This window comes from Poecilia formosa, unplaced genomic scaffold, assembly GCF_000485575.1.
Source record: "Poecilia formosa unplaced genomic scaffold, Poecilia_formosa-5.1.2 Scaffold353, whole genome shotgun sequence".
NCBI lineage: Eukaryota > Metazoa > Chordata > Actinopteri > Cyprinodontiformes > Poeciliidae > Poecilia > Poecilia formosa.
In genome coordinates this window covers 269,375-290,125 of record NW_006800292.1, presented here as the reverse complement: position 1 = coordinate 290,125, position 20,751 = coordinate 269,375, and the positions used below count along the sequence as shown (strand labels likewise).

Genomic DNA, 20,751 nt, shown 5'->3' with positions numbered 1-20,751 from the left:
TAAATAAATAAATAAATAAATGAAGCTCCATCCATCACATAGTTGTAAAATGACATGCAGAATCAAAGACGTTCTTTCCGAGAGAAAGAAAAACAAAGAAAGTACAGAAAGTTTTTGACTCAGTCCAAGAAAAAGACAGACATGAAATTGATGACTGTCCAGGAAAGAGACAGAAATAAACTAATCACCAGAGCAGAGGACTTTCTAAGAGTAAGCTAAAACCAAAAATGTATACAGAGTTAATTGAAGCAATGTCAGGGAAGAAGACACGACTAAACACAGAGGAAGAAGTTTTTCCAGTTGAGTGTCATTACCTCAAACTCACAGGAGCAGATGGATAACGGCTCATTTAGGCCTGATTAAAAGGTTTTACTGAATTGGAAATTCATTAGTGTGTTTTTAAATCCTCTTCAGGAATAAAAAACCCATCTGCTTTAGGGATGTAGAAAATCCAGCTTGTCTTGAAGAAAATTTGGAGAGATTAAAAAAGACATGCTAGACTTTTTATTATGTTCTGCAAACAGAAATAATAATTGTGCTAAGTGTATTTTAAACATGTAAGACACATGCTTACACATAATCTTATATATAAAAATTCATCTGACGTGAAGAAACGGTGTTTTTAAAAAGTTGACTTCCCATCAGTGCAGCCGTTTGGTAATTGCTAAACCATCTCTGTGGCACGGTGATAGTTTGCAATTTACTCAGCGGTAATCCCGAGTGCCGCTGTGTGTGAGAAGAGAGCAGATAGGCTAAGTACGGAGGAGAAAAGTGTCAAGAGGAGACGCAGATTGAGCTTATCTGTGCGCTCAGGCCTTCCTTTGTCAGAACAGCTCCTTTACTGATGAAGGCTCTTTGAACCTGACAGAATAATTAAAATCAAAGAGAAAAAAGCTGACATTTGCAATTTGACCTGTCTGACTTACAAGGCAAAATTGGCACCGTTTCCTGTAGATTGCATTATAATAGCATTCTGCCCCCGTGTGAGCATGTGTGTGAGGAAAGTTTGTGTTTGGGTGTGCATGTGTGTACTGTACATATTGGTTCAATGCAGTGTGTATTCAAGAGTGTGTGGGAAGGAATGAAAGAGTAAGTTTATGGCATATTACCCAGTCATTTCTTCATTAAGGAGCTGTTTTCCGGTAAGCGGGCGCTATTTGAATAGCTAAATTGTCCGAGCAATGTGCAAACAAGAACTAATAGCCCAGTGTCCTTGTCACTGGCAAAGTCAAAGTAAAGATCTCTAAACTCAGGTGAGTTTGACGGTTTGGTCTGTGAGAATATTTCTGTACATTTGAAGCTTCTTGCCTTGAATTTGATGTCATCATGTGGGCAACAGACCAAATTATTGTCTGGTTTTAAAATGGAAATATTTTAGAATCATCAGAGCAAAAAAGATATAAAGTATGTGAATCATAATCTGGTTTTTTTCATTGTTTTATCAAAGAAGAAAATATTAAAAACCCTTTTCTGCACCAAAAAGGGATTTCTCTTTAAAGCAGGAAGTGAATACCATATATGAATAATGATGTGAAATCTCATGTACAACAGCTGTATAAAGAAAATGGACTGTTTACTTCATCATGTTGTAGGTCTAATGGATACATATTGTGTTATTAATAATACAGCAAAAGGACGTGGTGACTTTTGTTGATAAGATCATCTGGACAGGAAATGCAGAGCAGCAGGAAGTAAACTGAACAACTGGAAATGTGGGTTTATAGTCATTTGTGCAAATGAAGATCAAATACTGTACAGCAGATGGTCATCGTTTTCTGTTGTCAAAATCGTTTCTATTGGTCTTGTGTAAAAAGTTCTGTGAGATTGAATTTGGGGATTTTATTTACTAATTATCAGAACTAACAGAAATAAATCATATAAAGATATTGCTCTGTTTGGAATTAATCAATATAACATGAACTTTACGTTTTTAATTAAATTTGAGAAATTAATTAACTTTTTAATGATATTTAGATTTGTAGGAATGTACTTGTAATTGTAAAGTTTTCATATACACCACACTGTGCGGCTATCACATCAAACATATTACATGAATAAACTTGGCCTCCATCCACGTTTTTCCCACTTGAATAACAATTCCTTAAACAGCGCCAAGTAAATGAGGTATTATTCATTTTCTCCAAGTGGTATGACAGCTTTGGGAAGATTTGGAGGCATCATTTCTCTCCCAGAACACTGAAACAGCAGCGCGGAGAACACAGGGAGGGAATTGTCAGACCTGAGATGCCAGAGCAGAAAACACATTTGTTATGAATCCAGCAGTGCGAGCAAAAGAAACCTATTGGAAAAGAACAGAGGGAGGCAGAGTTTAAAACATCTGGAGAGGTCCGTCTTGAGATTTTTTACACAGCATGAAGAACGGACAACTGCTCAGTGAGCTCTGTTATAGGATTCAGACTGATAAGAAAGAGGATATGTTGTGTTAGTTAATACACATTACTAATCGCATGTGATAAAAAGGGAATAAATGACAGAGCTTCAGTATTTCACTCTCATACTACAAACAGTTGGCTTTACAGGAAGGACCATCAGGGCCGGTCTTCCCTCCAACCAGGAGTTGAACATGTCTAGGGGCAGCTAACGTCTCTGCAGACCCCACACATTCTGGACACAAACTGTGTAGATGTTTACTTTCAGGCTGGCACTGCAGAGAAAATATAACCGCACCAAAGTTTCTTCCCTCCAGGCTGTCAAAGTGGTCAGATTTATACCATACATACTCGAAAACAAATGGTTAATAGGGGATTTTAAAAAACTAATATAACCTTGCTTTGCTAATAAAAATACAAATTCTGGAAAAAAAGGCAAGGACATCAGACCTGGTAATAGATTTTCCACCTTTAACTAAAACTACCTCAGTCAGTACTGTAGTGTTGTAGGCATCTACCGTCTCTGACAGGTTTTCAACGCCCCTCAATGCAGAATGTTACTGCAGCCATTTCTGCATACCTGACCATATGGCACCAGTCTGACAGGCTTCATGAAGCATCATTTGACTAGAATATTCAAGCAGCTTTATAAATGAGATTTTCTAAACCTAAACATGTTTGCAATTCATCTGAACCAGAGATCAGCAACATTTACAACCCTACGAGCCATTTTTGCTTTCATTCCAGGTAAACAAAATTTGCTTAGAGTCACAAAGGCAATAGACAAAAGAAATGACTTCATAAAAATAGTCTCTTAGAATAATTTTATGAATATTCTAACAGAAAGAAAATTCTCTTTAAAGAAATATTATGCATGAAAATGTTAAGCCAAGCTTTTACTAATTAAATGTACATTTTAAACATTAAATTCTTTAGCATTTTTGTCAAGCTTCTTAAGAACCACATGTGACTCCAGAGCTGGAGGTTGCAGAGCTCTGACCTGCATTAAGGTTTTACCTATTAAAACTGAGTGAAACTTATAGCGTTCTTTTGATTTTTGTTAATATCATTACATTGAAAGCATTCGATCTCTAAAATGCCTTCATATGGTCTACTTTAACCAGCTATATCACACTGCCACCTAGTGTTGGAAAAATGCCAATATCCATAAAACTAAAATCTATTGTTTTCTAGGTTCCCTGAAGTGAGAATTAATTGTTTCCGTGTTATTATCAAAATGAAGGTTATGTATTTTATTAATATTTGGTAACTCTGTGCTCCTATTTCAGTTTTAGTTTCACTCATAAACTCTCAGAGCTTTGAAAATATTAAAGTTTGTGGTAAATTAGCTTTTTTCTTTTCTTAACAACCCTTAAGAAATACAATTTTAAGATTTCAATGCGAGTAAATAGAATAAAGTTGAAGCTTTAGATTCAAATTGCATTTATTTCAATGTGGTTAAAGATACAACAACACATTGCAAAGAACTTGACATTTGAAGTTGTTTTTCCACTTTTTTCTGAGGTATGCAGCCATTTTTGACATAAAAAAGCACTACTGCAGAACAGCAACCGAAATATTACAAATGCATGAATAAAATAACAATTGCTTCTCCTTAGTGTTGATTTAAATGAGCTCTAAAAGACCGTGTAACAGTTCAAGTGCTGGTCTTTCTGCAGGAGCATCTACCTGGTAGAAGCAGAGCTGCGTCAAAGTTCACTGTGCAGCAGGAGTTTGGCTTTCTTCATGTTTGCTGCCACTGCCAAAGAACAGAGGACAGGAACAAAAACATCAGAGCTCCGATACTAAGCTGCCAACAGGACAGTTCATTAATTCAAGCTGCAGGTACATCTGCTGTGCAACAGTTTGTAATAATCCACATTAACTGAAAACTGCACACTTGTCAACAGGAGGTTCAGTTTGTTAAAACACAATGTCAATGAACAGCTAACTCCCAGTTTGAGTGTCAAATAGTTTTCTCAACATTGCCACTCAGAACTAAACTATTGCATCACTTTTTATTCCTTTTTAACAACCCTTGGAAAAAAATTTATAAGTTTTTTCTGGAGCCTTTACTATCAATCGCCCACTTTCACTTAAGTTCAAGCTAAAACAGCTAAATATCTACATGTGGATTCCTTTGGACAACAAAGAATATGATTTTAACATTTTCCTGTGTAATTTGAAAAAGCAAAATATACACTCAAAGTGTTGCCTAAACAGTTATCTCAGAATATTTCAACCTGCATGGTGCTCATGTAAAGATTACTTTACAGATTGGACATATGAATTCTCCTTGCATGCTTTCGCCCTATTAAACAAGATCAAGCAGCGTGAAAGTGAGAGCTAACAGTCACTCACAGAGCTCCATGTCATCTGGGCTGTAGGTGTAGAGGCGGTCTTTGTATTCCCCCACAATATCTGCACGCACAGTGTGAGACGGATCTGCAGAATGACACAAATGATCAGCTAAAGATACAGGCCTGGTTTATATGACCTCTGTTTTCTTTTGATAAATGGCTTAGAATTGCAGTTAGAAGAACATAGTAATAATATAGCAGAATAAACAAAAGATGTTGGGAAACTATAGCAAAATGCTAATCCACAAAAGAGTTATATCAAATTAGTAGCACACAGAGTTGTGAGAAAATTATGAAACCACAGGAAAGTGTGTTTTTTTTATATAAAAACTGGATAAATTTATATTTAACATATTTTTTAACAATACTTAGAAATATGAGTAAACAATAAAAAACAAAAATTCTTTAAATTTTTTTTTATTACAGGACAAACTGGGATAAAATACTATAAAAGTACTTTTTGACTGGTTCTCTTAATGTTTTCAAGTGTTTTAATTTGGAAGCAAAACTAAAAGCCACTAAAATTCTTAAAGTCTCAAATATTTTAGTAAGATGTTGATGTATACATTGAAATTGAAATATCTTTGCAGTCTACTCACTGAAGCATGAATATGTCAGAGCCACTCAGAGGGTTTCTGCATTTGCAAATCCAGTTTTATCCAACATTTAGGTTGTGGGGAAAAAAGTAAAAGGAAACATTTTCCCCCAGAATTTACCCATAAAATATCAAAACAAGTTAAAATGGATATAATGTATTCTTCTCACTGATATTCATGTACTCTGTGTTATGATCCTATTTAATTAGGCATAAAATCCCTCTCTGATGTTTACTTCTGATTTTCTCAGAACTGCAGTTAACATCACTGATTCGTATTATAATAATTGATGGGGGTATTTACCAACAAAGAGGATTCTGGGAACATAATAGCCATCAGGAGCCAGATGCTTGTCCCCGGTTTCCTCCTGTAGAAGAACAATAATCACAACAATTATAATAACCGCCAATGTTAAATGTGTTAATTTACACAGAGCCAAAATAGAGTATGAAACCATTGCACTTACAGAATGTACCTAAATAAACATTAACACTAATCTGAATAGATTTTCCAAAAAAATTGCATTAATAATAACATATCTAGAAATGTCATGACCAATAATATTTTTATACAACATAGTTTCTCCTCAGTGTATGTATAATATGTTACTTACCACCACGTTAAGCATGATGAAGTCCTCTTTGGCCATTTTCTGGATGGACTTATGAGCAACAAATGCCTCCTTCAGAGCTGTTAAATAATTACATCTAGTCTGAGAAATTTAACTGGATATGATATGATAGTAATGACAAAAATAACAATAAATAAAATCCAGGTTTTACAGGACATTTTTAAAATACACTAACCTATAAATGTAAATGTATGACAGTTGAATTTAAATTGACAGTGCTCTACACGCTTTTGGGCATTCCTGGCAAAGATGTGTAAAAGAAAACCCTGAATTAATTGTGCAATACCCAGATTTAAATTAAATTTATTTAAATCTGGGTATTGCACAATCAATTAACATGTTACAGTACTGTGAGAGATCTGTGTTTCTGGGAACTTTGTTAAAATCTTGGGCATCTAGGGAGCTTCTAAATAAAAATCTGCTCAATTGAGCTAGAAAACTGAAAATGAGGTCATGACTGGGTCTTTTGGCAGGATAATGATCCAAAAATGGACAAATTAACATAGAAATGGTTCATTTGACATAAAATCCACCTAATCTCATAGAGATCTCAGTCCTTAGTCCTAAATCCTATACAAAATACTGAGACGAGATGAAGAAAATAAAGTAGAGGACCCAAGTCTCTGGATGATCAAGAGAAAGAAATTCCTCAAAGACCCTTCTCTCCATTAGGACCACCAAGTTTTCCTGGTAGGTCTGTCAGTACTTTGTACAACAAAATCTGGTGTTTCTAGCTTAACGTAGGATTTTTATATTCTTCCACTGAATAAACTTCTTTTTGCTAGGCAATACACATTTAAAAGGCCTTTTACACCTCTTTACAAAGGATGCCAATAGAAGTGTAGTTCAAAGAACAAAACTGAGATCCAGCTCTGCTTTGTTGTTGAGACTTCTACCCACCTCGCCTCCAGAAAACCAACTGAGTGATTTATAACTAGAAATCCAACATACTTCATTACCTACACTGCAGGGAATCGGGGACAAAAGCACTGAACTCCCCGTGAAGTCAAAGTAGCCACAATAACAGAGGGTATGCAGATCTGCATCTATACGTGTAAATTATTATTATTTTTTTCATTGAACAAAACCAAAGTTCTACAGTACCTTTACTGTGTGGGCAGTTCTCTAGATGATGAATGACTATCAGTGGTTTCTGACTGCGAAAATAAAACCAGTGAATCAACTCAGTGGGTTCTTCAGCACAGTAAGCACACTGAGGGTGTAAATGCAATTAATCTATTGACAAATTGAGGTGCAGTGGCAAATTTTACATGATTAATGACTTTATAAAGCCAACTGTTTACCTGTGTGTGACAAGAAAAAAAAGCTACATTGAAAAGAAGACAATCTTATCATGCAGTCAAAGAATGGGTTCAAAGTCCTACCTCTTGGCACTTTCCGCCAGGCCCTCTTCATAATTTTTGACCCATTTAATATTTTTCCCCCATCCTGAAGAAGGAAAAGAAAAATCAAGATGTTGCCACCAAGTAGCAAAATGTTTAACAGAGTATTTCCAAATCAGCTAATTTTAGACTTTAATTCAGTCCTGTGATGAAATCAATCTGCTCAAACTGAACTTCACCTCTTGACGGGGTCGGAGGTGCAGTCTTCGCCTTTTTGCTCTGTGCCTCAGCAATGGCACAGAGGCTGATGAACAAAGCAAGCACGACCCAGCGAAGCATCGCTCCCCGACCTCTGAGAAAACCACAGTAAAAATCGACTGTTTAACATGAGTGTCGGGTGTGGCGTCTCCGCCCACGCACATGACTCACTGAGCATAGGGCACCAAGAACCTTACAAATTATTGCAATTATAGTAATTGCGATAACAACAAAGGTGTAAAAAGCTTGTTAATAAATCAAATACAAAAATAACAATTTTATTCAATGAAAGGAAGAATCCTCCCCCATGTGGTCTGTTCATTTAGCTCAATCTGAACCTTCCTGCTCCACGGGCTGTTCACATTTCAGGTTTGACAGGTAAGCAGGAGTTGAGCGTGTACCAGATTGAACGCACACGCCTTGAATTATCGTTTGTTCATTTTCCATATCAGTTGGGAAATGAACAACCAGGGTGGAAAATACCAACACTAAAGTGCTTAGAACTGAAAACAAATATGAAGAATATTATGCAGTGAAAACATGAGAAATGATCCCATGTCCAGCCTGTTACATCTGTTCTTCAAAAATGATTTAGTTTGAATGGCAGTGGTAAAGTCTGTCATTCTAGAATAATGTGAAGTTCTGAAGACTTTGATGACTTTTGATTTTACATTTTTTTCTCAGAGTCTGCTTTTTGCAGACACCTCTCTGCCAGCATGCCTAGGTGGGCCCCATGTGGGGAAAAGGAGGGCATGCCATATGGGCCCCATATGGGTTTGTCCGCGGGTTCCACGATGGCCCCACATTGGTTTGCCCATGTAGGGTCACAGCCCACATGGGTCCTACTTGGGCCATGTGGGCTGTGGTGGTGGCCCACATGGGTTTGTCCATTTAGTGCCCATGTAGGGCCCATGTGGGCTGTGGCCCTACATGGGCAAACCCACGTGGGGCCATCATGGAACCCGCGGACAAACCCATATGGGACCCATGTATCAGCCCTGGTTTCCCCCACATGGGGCCCACCTAGGCATGCTGGCTGGGCTTTTACTCCATAAGGTGTCTGCAATTCTAATTTGTTCACAACATTGTAGAAAAGCAAAGTATGGATTCATATAAAACAAACGCAAGAAACATCCTTGTTTAAAGATGTCAGCAATGGAATTGCTGACATCTTTAAGGAAGAATAAGAAAAAAATGCATAAAATCGACAAATCTTGAGAACAAGTTCAACAGTTATGTTTGTAATGACTCAAGCAATGAAATGGGGATGATTGGTTTTAGAGAGAATGACTATTCAGCTCAGCTCACTGTCATAGACCATTTTGACTGACATAAACAAATGATATCATAAAACAGCAGAGAATTTATGGAAGTAAATGATGCAGGTCCTAAGCGATCTGAAATGTAGAAACTCCTACGGTAAGCACAAAGGACCAAGTGTTGTGAAAGTTTGAGTTAGGAGTATTTTAATTTGATCTGAAAAATGCAACAAAGCAATTCAGGAAAAAAAACACATCGTAATAAATTCTTTCTAATGAATCTTTCTCAAGAAAATGAGATTTGTCATGATTTTATAAGGTCAGTTTCCTTTGTGAAGTCAGAAGCTTTTTGTTGTTTTGGAGGATTTGCTTCAAACAAATACTACATGTGAAAACAGCATAAAGATAAGTCTTATTCTAACAGTATTCAATGAGTCACACTCTTTGTTGTTACATCTCATTCATTAGATTACCATTATTTCCTCATTTCAATTCCACAATTTTTTTGGGTGAGTCTTAATTTTCCAGTGGTAAGTAGAGGGAAATGGACTCAGACTAATTCAGAATTATTGTAAAATTTCAGGGAGGTGAGCAACACAAAGCGTTTGTACTGAGTGCACCCAAATGGCTAGCAATGCTACCAAGTGTCAGTGTCGTGTCCATGTCAGAGAAGTAAGACTAGTTTTAAAACTTCAAAGATATTCAATATTGAATCACTGAACAAGTAAGACAAGCCTGGAATTCATGTCATAAAAAGAGCAACAATTTTAAACATTTTTGAAGTGTTTCCTTAAAGTGGATGTGATAAACATCTTCCCTTACTCCTGTATTAACAATTTCCTTGCAGAGCACTCTTGTGCACATCACAATTGCTTCCTTTTCAACATTCAAAATGGAGAAATCATGATTTGTGTCACAAATGATGATTCACATAGAAATCTACTTCTCAATAATTTATTATTTCATTTTTGTTGCCAAAAAACCCCCATCTTAGCTGAGGCCAGAAATTAACAAGTACAGCCAAATTCTTTACAAATCCAACTATCTTTTAATCAGCTTTTCATGTTCTAAAAGATAACATGAATGTTTTCACAGAAAAAACAACTCAAAATTCTACTATTCTTGTCTTCTGTAGATGGTGGATGTCTTACCTTGTCAGCATGAAGCAAGAGTCTGTGCTTGTTCGCCTCAATGACTTCCCTTTTGTCGGTTTTCTTTTAGCTAAACTTGCCAAACAGGTATTTATATAATAGTTTGAAATGACTATGAAACAAAGAGAAAATGTTACTCACTAAGAAGCTATTATATGTATGCGCACACAAACACACCCATAAATCCTTAGTCGGATGTTCAGAGAAAACCAAACACAACATACCAACAGTTAAGTTCGGTGGTGGACAGGTGATGATGTGAGCTGGTTTTGCTGCCACACGACCTGAACAACTTGCAGTTAATGAGTCCAACCAACAGTGCCTCTGAATATCAGAGTAAAATACACAAGCATCGCTAGGTCAGGTTTAGCTAACAACCTCACTTTACTGTAACAGGAAGGGTGGGAAAATAAAATGAACTTCAGCAAACCATAAAGGCAAAGTAAGGGCCAAAGGTTTCCTATAATGTCAGAAACAGATAAGGATTACAACCAGAAGACTTATTTTTGGTTTTGGTTCAGCTAAGCAAAATGTATTATTTTTGTAATATCTGCATCATTAAATTTGTTTTGATTTTTATATGAAAGAAAAACAAATTGTAGTTTTGTTCTAAGGTTTTAATATAAAGAAACTCATGAAAGTTTATTATGAAAGGGAATTTATGCAACTTCTTTAATGATCATATTTGATTATATGATAAAGTAAGTAGTTTGCAATCTGAAGATAAAAAGCCCCAATCCCAGCATTTATTTGTTACAAAAATATTTAAAAATATTGCTCAGCTTTATCATTCTTTCCCAAACTTATCAAGAGCCACACTGGAAGGTCCAGAGAGTCACTTGAAGTTCTTGTTTCAGACCCCACCCTAAGAGTATAGCTGCTAAAGTTCATTTCACAATGATTTAAAACATGACCTGTGGGTTAATGGTTGTATATCCAGTGACTTTGTGAACAAATAGATTCAGATACATCTAGTCTTAAAAACCATGGAATTTGCTTTAATCATTTTTGAACACTGGTTATGTATTGCAAAAATACAATCAAGTAGAAAAACATATTTTCATTTCCATATTTCATTCTTTATTGTATTATCTAAAAAAAACTGTGTTAAATTGCTTTAAAAAGTAACTATAAAGTTTTTTTTAGTAACTATAATCAATAAATATATTTTATACCTTATTTGTCACATAAACTTTTATCAAACTCTGTGATAGAAAGGAAAATTTCTCCTCTTTTTAGCCCCTTTTACATTAGCGTTTGGACTAGGAATCTGGATGCCTGATGTTTATCTTGGACAGTTTGCTCCTTTCCTGCCCTGTTTCCAAATGGCACACATGCTATGCAACATTAACAGGATTCACTTTCAGGAGGCCCTAGAGACACTCATGTGTTGCAAAACCTATAACTATAAACACTATAATGGATGCATCTTTTTTTTTCTGGAAAAGTCTTTTGTGATGTGATTTTACTGAAAAAAAGATGTTCAAATATTTTTTCCAGGCCATAAGCATGAATCATGTTAAGAACAATAGTTTTGTTTAATAAAACTCTTTACAGTGAGTTAATATGCATCTGGTCTTTTTGTATAGTAGTCTAAAATTGATGTGAATACTCCCCACAAAACCTGCAGCCACAAAAATGCAGTAAAAACCCAACATTTGTGTCGCTGCAAAACATTTTGGTCATCACTAAAACCTAGTTAGCTAGCTGTTAGCTGTTGCCATAGAGATAGAATACATTGCGAGGGTAAGCTCTTTACGCATGCGCACTTTTCATAGTAGCGATGCACTGTGGGATTTCTGTGTATTGACATAGCAACCGGGCCAAGGAGTCGCCGCCGCCAAGTATTTTTGTCCGGATTAGTTTTTGCTTCAATTTCGTTGCTGGAAGTACGCTTTCCACCGCTGCCATGAACGCGGCGGTGGCGAAAAAGACTCAGGACACGCTGGGAAAAGTGATAAAGAAACCCCCGCTGACGGAAAAACTGCTGAGCAGGCCGCCGTTTCGGTACCTTCACGACATCTTCAGCGAGGTGAGCCTCTAACGGTGAAGACATTTTCACAGTTGCTGGTCATATTTGAAGCGACCACTGCGTCTTTAGCTAACTGGTCTTATCCGAATTCACAGAGAAACAGTTACGGCGGCTAATATTAACTTGAACGTAACAGTTAGCCTGCATTAAACAACGATAGCGCTCTGGTAGGTATCAATTGTAGCACGAAGAGCAAGTAAGACATTGCAGTCTCTCACCAAACAGTTGCTAACGTTTATTTGGAAGCATTTAACTGTTAAGTTCCCCGTGGAGTCATCTGTGTGTTGCTTTAGCTCTCCGTTTAGCGACGTTACCCAGTTGCTATAGGCACAACTTGAACCCTGGCAAGGATAAACTACTTAGTCCGCAGATGGATAACTGCTACTCTAACACTGAGTATGGCAGTCTCAGTAATAAGTCAGCTAAATTAGTCTGGGCTGTTTACCCATGTCACGGTGGCAACCCTGATGCTCAGCAGCTTATTACAGCTGGTCTGTTGGGTAATGCAGATTTACGTTGAGCTGCCTGAACCGCATGAAACGTTGCAATAGAAGATTTGACTTAAGAAAGTCAAGTAAAAGTACTTTTTGTTCTTACTTTTTTTTTTTTTAACTTTCGGGACAGTTGTTATGATGCGTAACCATGGCAAAAAGGTAACTGATTAGCACCTCAAAAGCTTAAATAACACCTGTCCTGGAGTATGACCCCTTAGTTGAAAAAGAAACTTAATTGATGCAAGATGGAACTAAAGAGCAGACAGAGAAGGAGGAAGTTGAAATCACCTCTTCCATTGATCATAACAGGCAAGCATAGTACCCCCAACAAGAGCATTTCTGCCCAGATTTCTAACCATACAACCAGACAGAGATTTAAAAGGGAGTTGCAGAAGCAAATGAACAAGCAGTGCTTGCCAACAACTGATGGTGTCATCCAGGACATTTTACTTTGGAATATTGTCCCTGCTGCCTGGAAATTGAGCTGTTAGACTATTAGACATAGACAGATTTTATTGTCATTCAACTGTACATTTAAAAATGTACAAATTGAAAGAAATGTCATGACAGTTATGACAGTCACAGCTTTCAGTCAGAGGCCTCTTTACATTCGTTGTGAGTCTGACTTCTACAGCAGATCCGTCCTGCCCACAGCCTCACCTTCTACAATGACTCTTTAAAGCTGCTTTGATGAGATGAGTAATAATATTTAGCTTCCCTTTGGGATGAATAAAGATTTTTTAAAATTGAATAAGATTGGGAGGGAATGTTGGTGAACAAACGACATCACAATGACCAAGGACAGCAGACAGGGATAGGTTATAAAACAAGGCAAGCATTGATAAATACATTGCCATTTCCCAACGGCATTTTTAATTTCCACACTTCTATTATCATTGTCCATTCCAAGATGCTTAGTGACTACAGCTGCTTGGCAATTATTTCGTAAATTAAAGACCAGAATCAGTTAACAACCGCCATAAGATTTTAGTATCTTTTAGACCGTACACCTTAAAACTAACTTTACTTTTTGGCTCAAAGTGACAGATGTTTTTAGTATTGTTTATACAGAATGGAGAGTGTATCATGACATATATCGTCTCAACTTAAATGTTTAAATTCAGACTGTACTTATAAGTTAAGAACAGTCCTCTTTAACATGATGTGTCATACATAAACCAAGTCAGTTGCATTATTGAGGTGAGATATTCCTCTCAATCCTCACCTGTAACATAGTGTTATATTTCACTGTAAGTTCATGCATATTAGATTAAGGTTAGCATTCCTGTATGTGCCTCATTTACTTTGATTGGCAGGATATCCTGAACCCGTTTCCATTTTAGAGGCATGATTTTTCTTACACTGCATTTTTATTTTAATTATTATTCTCTCTCAAATCTAATACTTTAGCAACCATTCACTATAGGAAGAATTTGTTCTTCTTCATTCACTTGTGAGATACTGGCTACTTCGGTCAAAGTGCTTTAGATTTGTTTTCTTTTGTCCCAAGTGCAATAGAAGAACTCCATCAGTTAGCCTGTGTCTCCATGGTGCTTTAGTAGCTCTATATCATTTTCCCTAATTTAACAGTTATTCAACTGAAATGTTTTATGCCTGTTTCTGAACCTTTTTGTGACAGAACATGGTCAGGTTGCTTTCACTGCTACAAATGAAAAGGTCAATGTTGAGAAACGTGTTTGGGACCAAAAAACAGTTGATTCTAATTCCCTTTCGGGTTGCTACAGTGAATCATTAGTCTCCATTTAGTCCTATCTTCTGCGTTCTCCACCCTCACATCAAGTGACTATTATGTTTCACCACATCCATAAATCTCATTTTTGGTCTTCCTCTCGGCCCCCTCCCCTGAGCTCCAACCTCAGCATCCTTTTACCGACTTAATCATTGTCTCTCTTCTGAACACGTTGATTGATGGACAAAAAGATGTTTTAGATAAAAGTCTCTAAATGTTGTCAGTTATAAAATGATCTGAGCTTTTTTGTTCTTCCAACTTCCAGGTTATCAGGACCACTGGTTTTATGAAAGGCCTGTATGAAGAAAATGAGATGAAGTCAGATAGTGTCAAGGTAAGCTGGTTATAGTGTCAAGGTAAGCTGGTTGTTCTTGGCTGTTTTTCAGCTACTTCTGATATAGTATTTGGTTTTATCATGTAGTTTGAGCCAGTTTATGTGCTAACTTAATGTTTTGATGAGCAAGCTTGGACGTTTGAGATTCCCCTGCTGTTTCACCGATCTGTCTGAGTGTTGAGTAACCAAACACGAGTGAGAAGGCTGGCAGTGAAGCGCAGAGTGTTTATCGAGGTGTCAGAACTCAGGTCTGCCATTTGCAAGTTGATCCTCGATTAGGAAAGGATGCGTAGAGGCTGCACCAGCTTCTCACCTTACCTTAAATTAATGCTGTTGTGTTAGTTGTTCTAAACTTTACCAGGAATCAAATTTATTGAGCAATTTATTAAAATGCTATTCTTTATTTTTTTATATTCAAAGTCTTTAATAATTCTTCATGCATATTTATTCTAAGTACTGTTTTTTAGGTTAGTCAGAAATGGAGCTAGTTTTACAACCAAACATTTACATTTTGGGTCAATCCAGTTGATGGTCACAACATTTTTTAAATCAGAATAAGTATAACGTGACCTAAATATCTTCATTTAACAAACAAGACAATAATACAGTTATAACAATGTGTCTAATATGTACTTATTGTTACCTTAAAGCATTATTGAAGGCAGTGATATAAAGTAGATAAGCATAGGAAAACTGTGACCTGCAATTAAAACAACAGGTTGGGGAGGGGGAGTGCTGTTAAGCTCTGCTCCATACAGCTGATCGGTTTTTGGCATCTTATTAAAATATTTTTTTTATCCATAGAAACATTTTGATTGGAAATTAGATCAGTTTTTCAAGCTTTGGGAAGCCTGATAATAATAAGCAACTCATTCATGTTGCTGAACAGGTGCAATAATAATAACCTAATAAGCTTTCTACTTTAATCATTTTTTTTGGTCATGTTTTGTTTTGTTGTAGGATAAGGACTCTAAAATGGCCTATCTTCAGAAAGCAGTAGATGTTGTGATGTTGGTGTCTGGTGAACCTCTGGCAGCAAAACCGGCACGAATCGTTGCTGGTCATGAGCCAGAGAAAACCAACGAGTTGCTTCAGGCCATCGCAAAGTGCTGCCTCAATAAGGTACGTCTTTCTGGGAAAAATTTGTTCAGTGTCATTGTTCGTCTACTAATGAGCTGGGCATCGTTATTGAACAACAATTTAAAAAATGTGGGTTTTATTTTTCACTGTTTGAGAAAACAGTCCAGCTGCCTGAGGGAGAACGGTAAAATAACCTAATTGAACCCTGGAGATGGTGTTAAACAGAAGAGCTGACGCCCCGGGGATAGCTGATCTTTAATGTGGATGTAAACAATTCTTGGTGTTTCTAAAACACCAAGAATTCTTTACGCAATAATCAATAAAACCTGCAAAGAGAAACTACAAGAAAGATGAGGGAAATTTGAAACAAATAAACAACTAATAAATCATAAACATTCAGGTATCTAGCATGCTTTGTTAGTTTTTAGCCTCTTGAGGTCGAGTTCAATGCTAAACGCTGAGATTATTAAACACACACTAAAAACAAACACACAGAAATGAGCATAAATACATAAGACATGTTGTATTATTCTGAGCTTGAAGAATCATGTAGCTATTCAATAGAAGTTTGGATCCCAGTCTTCCCAGTAAGATTTACTGTCATTTACCACAAAATCAGAAAGTTTTACTATTTTTCAGTTTGTCAATTAATCTGTTTTGAGTTAAAAAGTAAAACTATTACATTTTGTGGCAATATTTCTAAAAATCTTTTGGTCTCTGATTTAATTTTTAAATGTGCTGCAGAAATATGTGGATGAACAACCAACAATGTTAGGAATTATTCTCCCTCATTAACCGGTTTTTCCTGAACACCTTCTTTAGCGAGTTCCTTTTTGCTTCCCAGTTATCCAGTGATGAAGCAGTGAGGCGAGTTCTTGCAGGAGAAAAAGTGGACTTAAAGAGCAAAGGGAGCACCTCCAGGTCTCAGGGCAAGGAAAACAGGGATGGAAGGGAACGGCAGCCGGATAAGGAAGTGAGTCCCCTGCCTGTTAAAATATTTTTTAAAAATGTATTCAGTGCTTACCATCTTACCCAGATATTCTAATAATTTATCTGAAGCGCATTTAATGTTGTTTTCTGATCCCTTCAATTTTCAGGAAAAGAAAAAGATAGAGCGGAGTGGCAGCCGGGAGCATAAGGACTCGAACCAGGGCAAAGAGCAAGAAAGCCGGCAGAGAGACAAAGAGGACCACCGTGACCATGAGCGCACAGAGAGGCATCACCGCAGTGAGAAGGACCACCAAGACGAGAGCCGAGAGCAAGAACGAGAGCGAGACAAAGGACGGGTCAGAGACAAGGAGAAAGACAGGGACAGAGATCGAGACAGAGACAAGCAAAAGACCAGGGAGAGGGATTCTCACAGAGATAGAGGCCAAGACAAACGAAGAGACAAAGACAGAGAGAAGGAAGGAGATCGAAGCAAGGACTGCAATGAAAAAAACACAAGTGGGGAAAGAGAAAATGACAAGGTTTGGTAGCCAAACTTAAGCAAATTTTTAGTTAAGCAAATAAATTCAGTAGCTCATGTGTGTGTGTGTGTGTGTGTGTGTGTGTGTTTACCATCAGGCCAGAGCGCCAGAGAAACCTCCGCAGAAAGCAGCCAAAACTGTGCCAGCAGTAAGTTCTCTCCTTTTATGGTAGATTGCTCATTTTTCATGTTTTGGAAAAATTATTCAACTTAATTCAAAAAGGTGATAAACCTCTCATCCCTTCTTTTTTTAAGGATCCCAAACCAGTTGAAGAGGTAACAAAGTTTGCAGCCATGAATGTGTTTGTTGCACGGCTTTTGGATAGTTTTTTTTTTTAGCTAATTTTTTTTTAATGTGCTATTATATTAGTTTTTTTTGGCGTTTGTGCTCAGTGCTGTAGCAGCTTTCATTTTAACATATTAACATGATGGTTTTGTGTGGATGATTCAACTAAAGCCATGTTGCTGTGCTCTTTCTTCAGCCCACAGATGTAGCAGAAAACCAGGTAGGAACATAAAGATGCTTGTAGATGTAGAGTGGAGTAATTTAGAAAAGAAGTCACATATCATGCTTTATCAGAATTCTATAAAAAAAAACATATTTTCTTTTTTTTCCTTGTTTTACAGTCAAATAGTCCAGCTAGGATACCCCGGCCCTCGTCTGCCAAAGGCCAGAGGCAGAAACCCAAAGTTGGAACCAATGGTAAAGGCTTTGAAAGCTTTATTCCAATGGAAAGCAAAGCATCCAATGGATACGCACATGCAGCTTATAGAGTTACATTGGGTTGCTCATCTGTTGGAAGAATCCATAATACTTAATGTAATTGAATGGAAATGAATAAAGGGATTCTGCAAATATGTTTTTCTATGAATGATTTGAAGACCCCCATTATGCTAATTATGTCTTTGTTCCATACTAAAAGAGATGCTTTGGTATGTCATGACTTTTCATTTGTTCCTTGCAGCAGATGAGTCTGACAGTGAAGGAGGTAAGCGTTTCCTCGTTAACATGGACCTCCTTCTCATCACTAAAGAATAATGTTCTGTGTCTGTGAATTACCTGATTAACTTAATTGGAATTGGTTTCCNCATAAAAGTGACCATACCTGTTGAATCTGTGAAATTTTTTTTTTTTTTTTTAGATGAACCAACACATTTTGGCTCATAATTGGGAAGCTGAAGGAAAAGTACATACAACCTTCAAAAATATGGAATGCTTTTTTATTTAGCCCCACTAAGTTAATACTTAGAGTCAGTTTTCAATGAAATTACAGCAGCAATGTGGATGAACATGGTTTGATCTAAACTATTTCATTTATCCACAGTGTTTGCTGATTTCTCTGGTCTTCATGATGCTGTTTAATATTTTTTGGTAAACCTCTAAAACCTTTACTGAACAAATGTGTTTATTTACTAATTATATAACTTATGAAGATATATGATTGCACTGATGTGTTTTTTTCAGAATACCTTAGTGAAAGGGGCTAAATATAAATGCAACCACAATTTTCAGATTTTTTTTAAATATAAAATCTAAAACAATAAATAAATTAAAAAAACATTTTTTTTCCTTCTACTTCACATTTATGATCTATTTTGCTGTTTTAAATCACATAAAATTCCAATATAATGCTCTGAAGTTTTGGGTGAAATGTGACAAAAGGTGAAAAACCCTCCAGGGTTATAATTAGTTCTGCCAGATTACGCCGACTCGCATCTCTCCTGTTCAGTAAACCGAAGAGGCCAAATTTACTGATATCTCCTCATCTTCAAGGAAATCCTAGCAGCTATGATAATTACTGCCTTTTCTTTTCTGAGCAAGTCAGTCAGGTTTTATTTGTAACGCAAAGTGTTGAACACAAAGTCTCGCTGCCTGGGCGTTTACTGGTCCAAACGTACATATCCAAACTCAGACTGGGCTGGGTGTGCAGTAGAACGGGGGGTAATAGAGTTTACAAAGCAAACAGAAACCAGACAGTCTGCAGTGAAAAGTAGTTTAACCTGTTAAAGGTGCATGAATCTCATGAACTCTGGTGTTGTGTTTCAATATTTTGTATTCATAATGTGGAATGTAGGCAGAGATTTAAAGAATACACTAAACTATCACTATATTTGATCTTGTCTTATATTTGGCCCTTTTTTCACTTTGATTAACCTGAATGAGAGTTGGTGGGTGTGGTCAGATAAATATTTTCCTCCCACTTTGAGTACGTTGAGTCTGTTGATACAGTGGCAAAAATGTAATATGCGGAACACGCCCTCATGTTTATTGTGGTTTTAATTTCGCTGTTGAGTGAAGCAATAGTCAAAAATTACAACGTGTGAAAATTTTATTTATTTAAGCTCTTTATTAAATATAAGAGCTTATTGATTATCTTAATGCTGTTGGGAGGGTTGTTGCTTTTTTCGTGTTTATACATGGAAAAACTCAATAATAAAAACCTGAAAGATGTGTAAAGCTTCTGTGCAGAGAAAATAGCCAACTCCTCAAAAATTTCTCCACCAGGTTTAAGTCTGTGTTTTTTTTTTTTTTGCTGTAACCTCTCTACAAGTTTTTCCTGTTTTTTTTTTTTTTAGGTGAGCAAATGTAGAAATCCAGCAGTGAATCAACAGTTCAACTCCTGTAGACCCCTGGTGGTCTACAGGGTCATGCATTTTCAGATATTAATTTACTTTTAAAAGAATAAAAATTTGCAGAGGTTTTAGAAGGAATTAAATGGCATCATTACATTAGTAAGACTTTGTTAGAGTTGTGGTTTTAAGGATGCTAATCAAGGGTTTGATCTCACTTTTCTGTCCAAATTGAATCCCTTTTTTTCCTTGTCCACTCACAGACGGAGACGTCCAGTTAGCCCAGAAAGCCGTCCCTCAGGAGAACGGAGACTCTGAAGGATCCTCTGTGCCAGACAAGGCTGCTAGGTGTGTACAGTCAATATTTACTGGATCTGCAACAATAACTGCTGGACTTTGCGTTATCCTTTATGCTCCAAAGTCTAAATGTAGTCATTCGTCTTACTGTTACATTGATATGACTATAAAACGTTTATATCCAGATTGTTGTCCCAGTTCTTACTTTACAGGTTGAAAACTTTGGAAATCCTCTCCCTTTGGCTGACTAATCATGATTGGCCTGTTAAGCTGCTGTAAAACCGCAGCTGTTATTAATATTCTGAGTGTTGGCGGGCAGAGCCGTCATCCTCCTGACGTTTGGATTCTTCTGACATCTGGCAGATCTCACACACGTTTCCGTGTTGTTGTGCTCAAAATAAGCTGTGAAAATAACAGCTCATAAAAAGGAAAACCTGCTGTTGGTGTTTTTGAAATACTTTGTTTGCGGTTTTCATCCTGCAGGCAAGTGGCTCGGCCAAGCAGCGCCCGCCCAGCACCTCCTCGAGTCAGGAGACAAGAGAGCAACGCTGAGGTGACCCCAGCTGAGAGGTGACCTCATCGTTCCAATTACCGAATGTTTGTCCCGTTATGGTGCCTTGTAAAAGTATGCACACCCCTTGAATCTTTTTCACATTCAAAAAAACTTCCAACACTTAAAAAAAAAAAAAAAATGTTCTGCTGAACATACACCTGCAACTCATTTGTAGTATTTTTCT

The 20,751-nt window shown here is 36.9% G+C and overlaps 2 protein-coding genes and 1 long non-coding RNA gene across 10 annotated transcripts in view; 1 reads left to right on the top strand and 2 right to left on the bottom strand.

Moving 5' to 3' along the window:
* Positions 1–1,339: 1,339 nt before the first annotated feature.
* On the bottom strand, positions 1,340–18,659 carry LOC107833266 (uncharacterized). The gene is made up of 3 exons (XR_001658979.1): positions 18,299–18,659; positions 18,031–18,040; positions 1,340–1,352 (listed from the first exon to the last, which is right to left on the bottom strand). It is a non-coding gene; the product is annotated as an uncharacterized LOC107833266 (long non-coding RNA).
* On the bottom strand, positions 3,817–10,094 carry agr1 (anterior gradient 1). Its single transcript, XM_007574458.2, has 8 exons — positions 9,989–10,094; positions 7,560–7,672; positions 7,363–7,426; positions 7,082–7,134; positions 5,960–6,036; positions 5,650–5,713; positions 4,752–4,835; positions 3,817–4,149 (listed from the first exon to the last, which is right to left on the bottom strand). The coding sequence occupies exons 1-8, from the start codon at positions 9,997–9,999 to the stop codon at positions 4,100–4,102; spliced, it is 516 nt and encodes a 171-aa protein (XP_007574520.1). The 5' UTR covers positions 10,000–10,094; the 3' UTR covers positions 3,817–4,099.
* The window catches only part of traf3ip1 (TNF receptor-associated factor 3 interacting protein 1), a 21,435-nt gene continuing 12,446 nt past the window's right edge, over positions 11,763–20,751 (top strand). Inside the window, exons 1-12 of one of the 8 annotated variants that reach the window (XM_016662008.1) lie at positions 11,763–12,020; positions 14,530–14,598; positions 15,559–15,720; positions 16,523–16,651; positions 16,776–17,147; positions 17,245–17,295; positions 17,402–17,422; positions 17,629–17,652; positions 17,774–17,849; positions 18,115–18,135; positions 19,981–20,065; positions 20,498–20,584. In XM_016662008.1, the coding sequence (XP_016517494.1) occupies positions 11,898–12,020; positions 14,530–14,598; positions 15,559–15,720; positions 16,523–16,651; positions 16,776–17,147; positions 17,245–17,295; positions 17,402–17,422; positions 17,629–17,652; positions 17,774–17,849; positions 18,115–18,135; positions 19,981–20,065; positions 20,498–20,584 (1,220 nt within the window). In that variant the 5' untranslated portion in view covers positions 11,763–11,897. Of the gene's footprint in view, positions 12,021–14,529; positions 14,599–15,558; positions 15,721–16,522; positions 16,652–16,775; positions 17,148–17,244; positions 17,296–17,401; positions 17,423–17,628; positions 17,653–17,773; positions 17,850–18,111; positions 18,136–19,980; positions 20,066–20,497; positions 20,585–20,751 lie in introns of all 8 variants that reach the window. The other 7 variants (XM_007574455.2, XM_016662009.1, XM_016662010.1 and 4 more) reach the window with 7 other exon arrangements.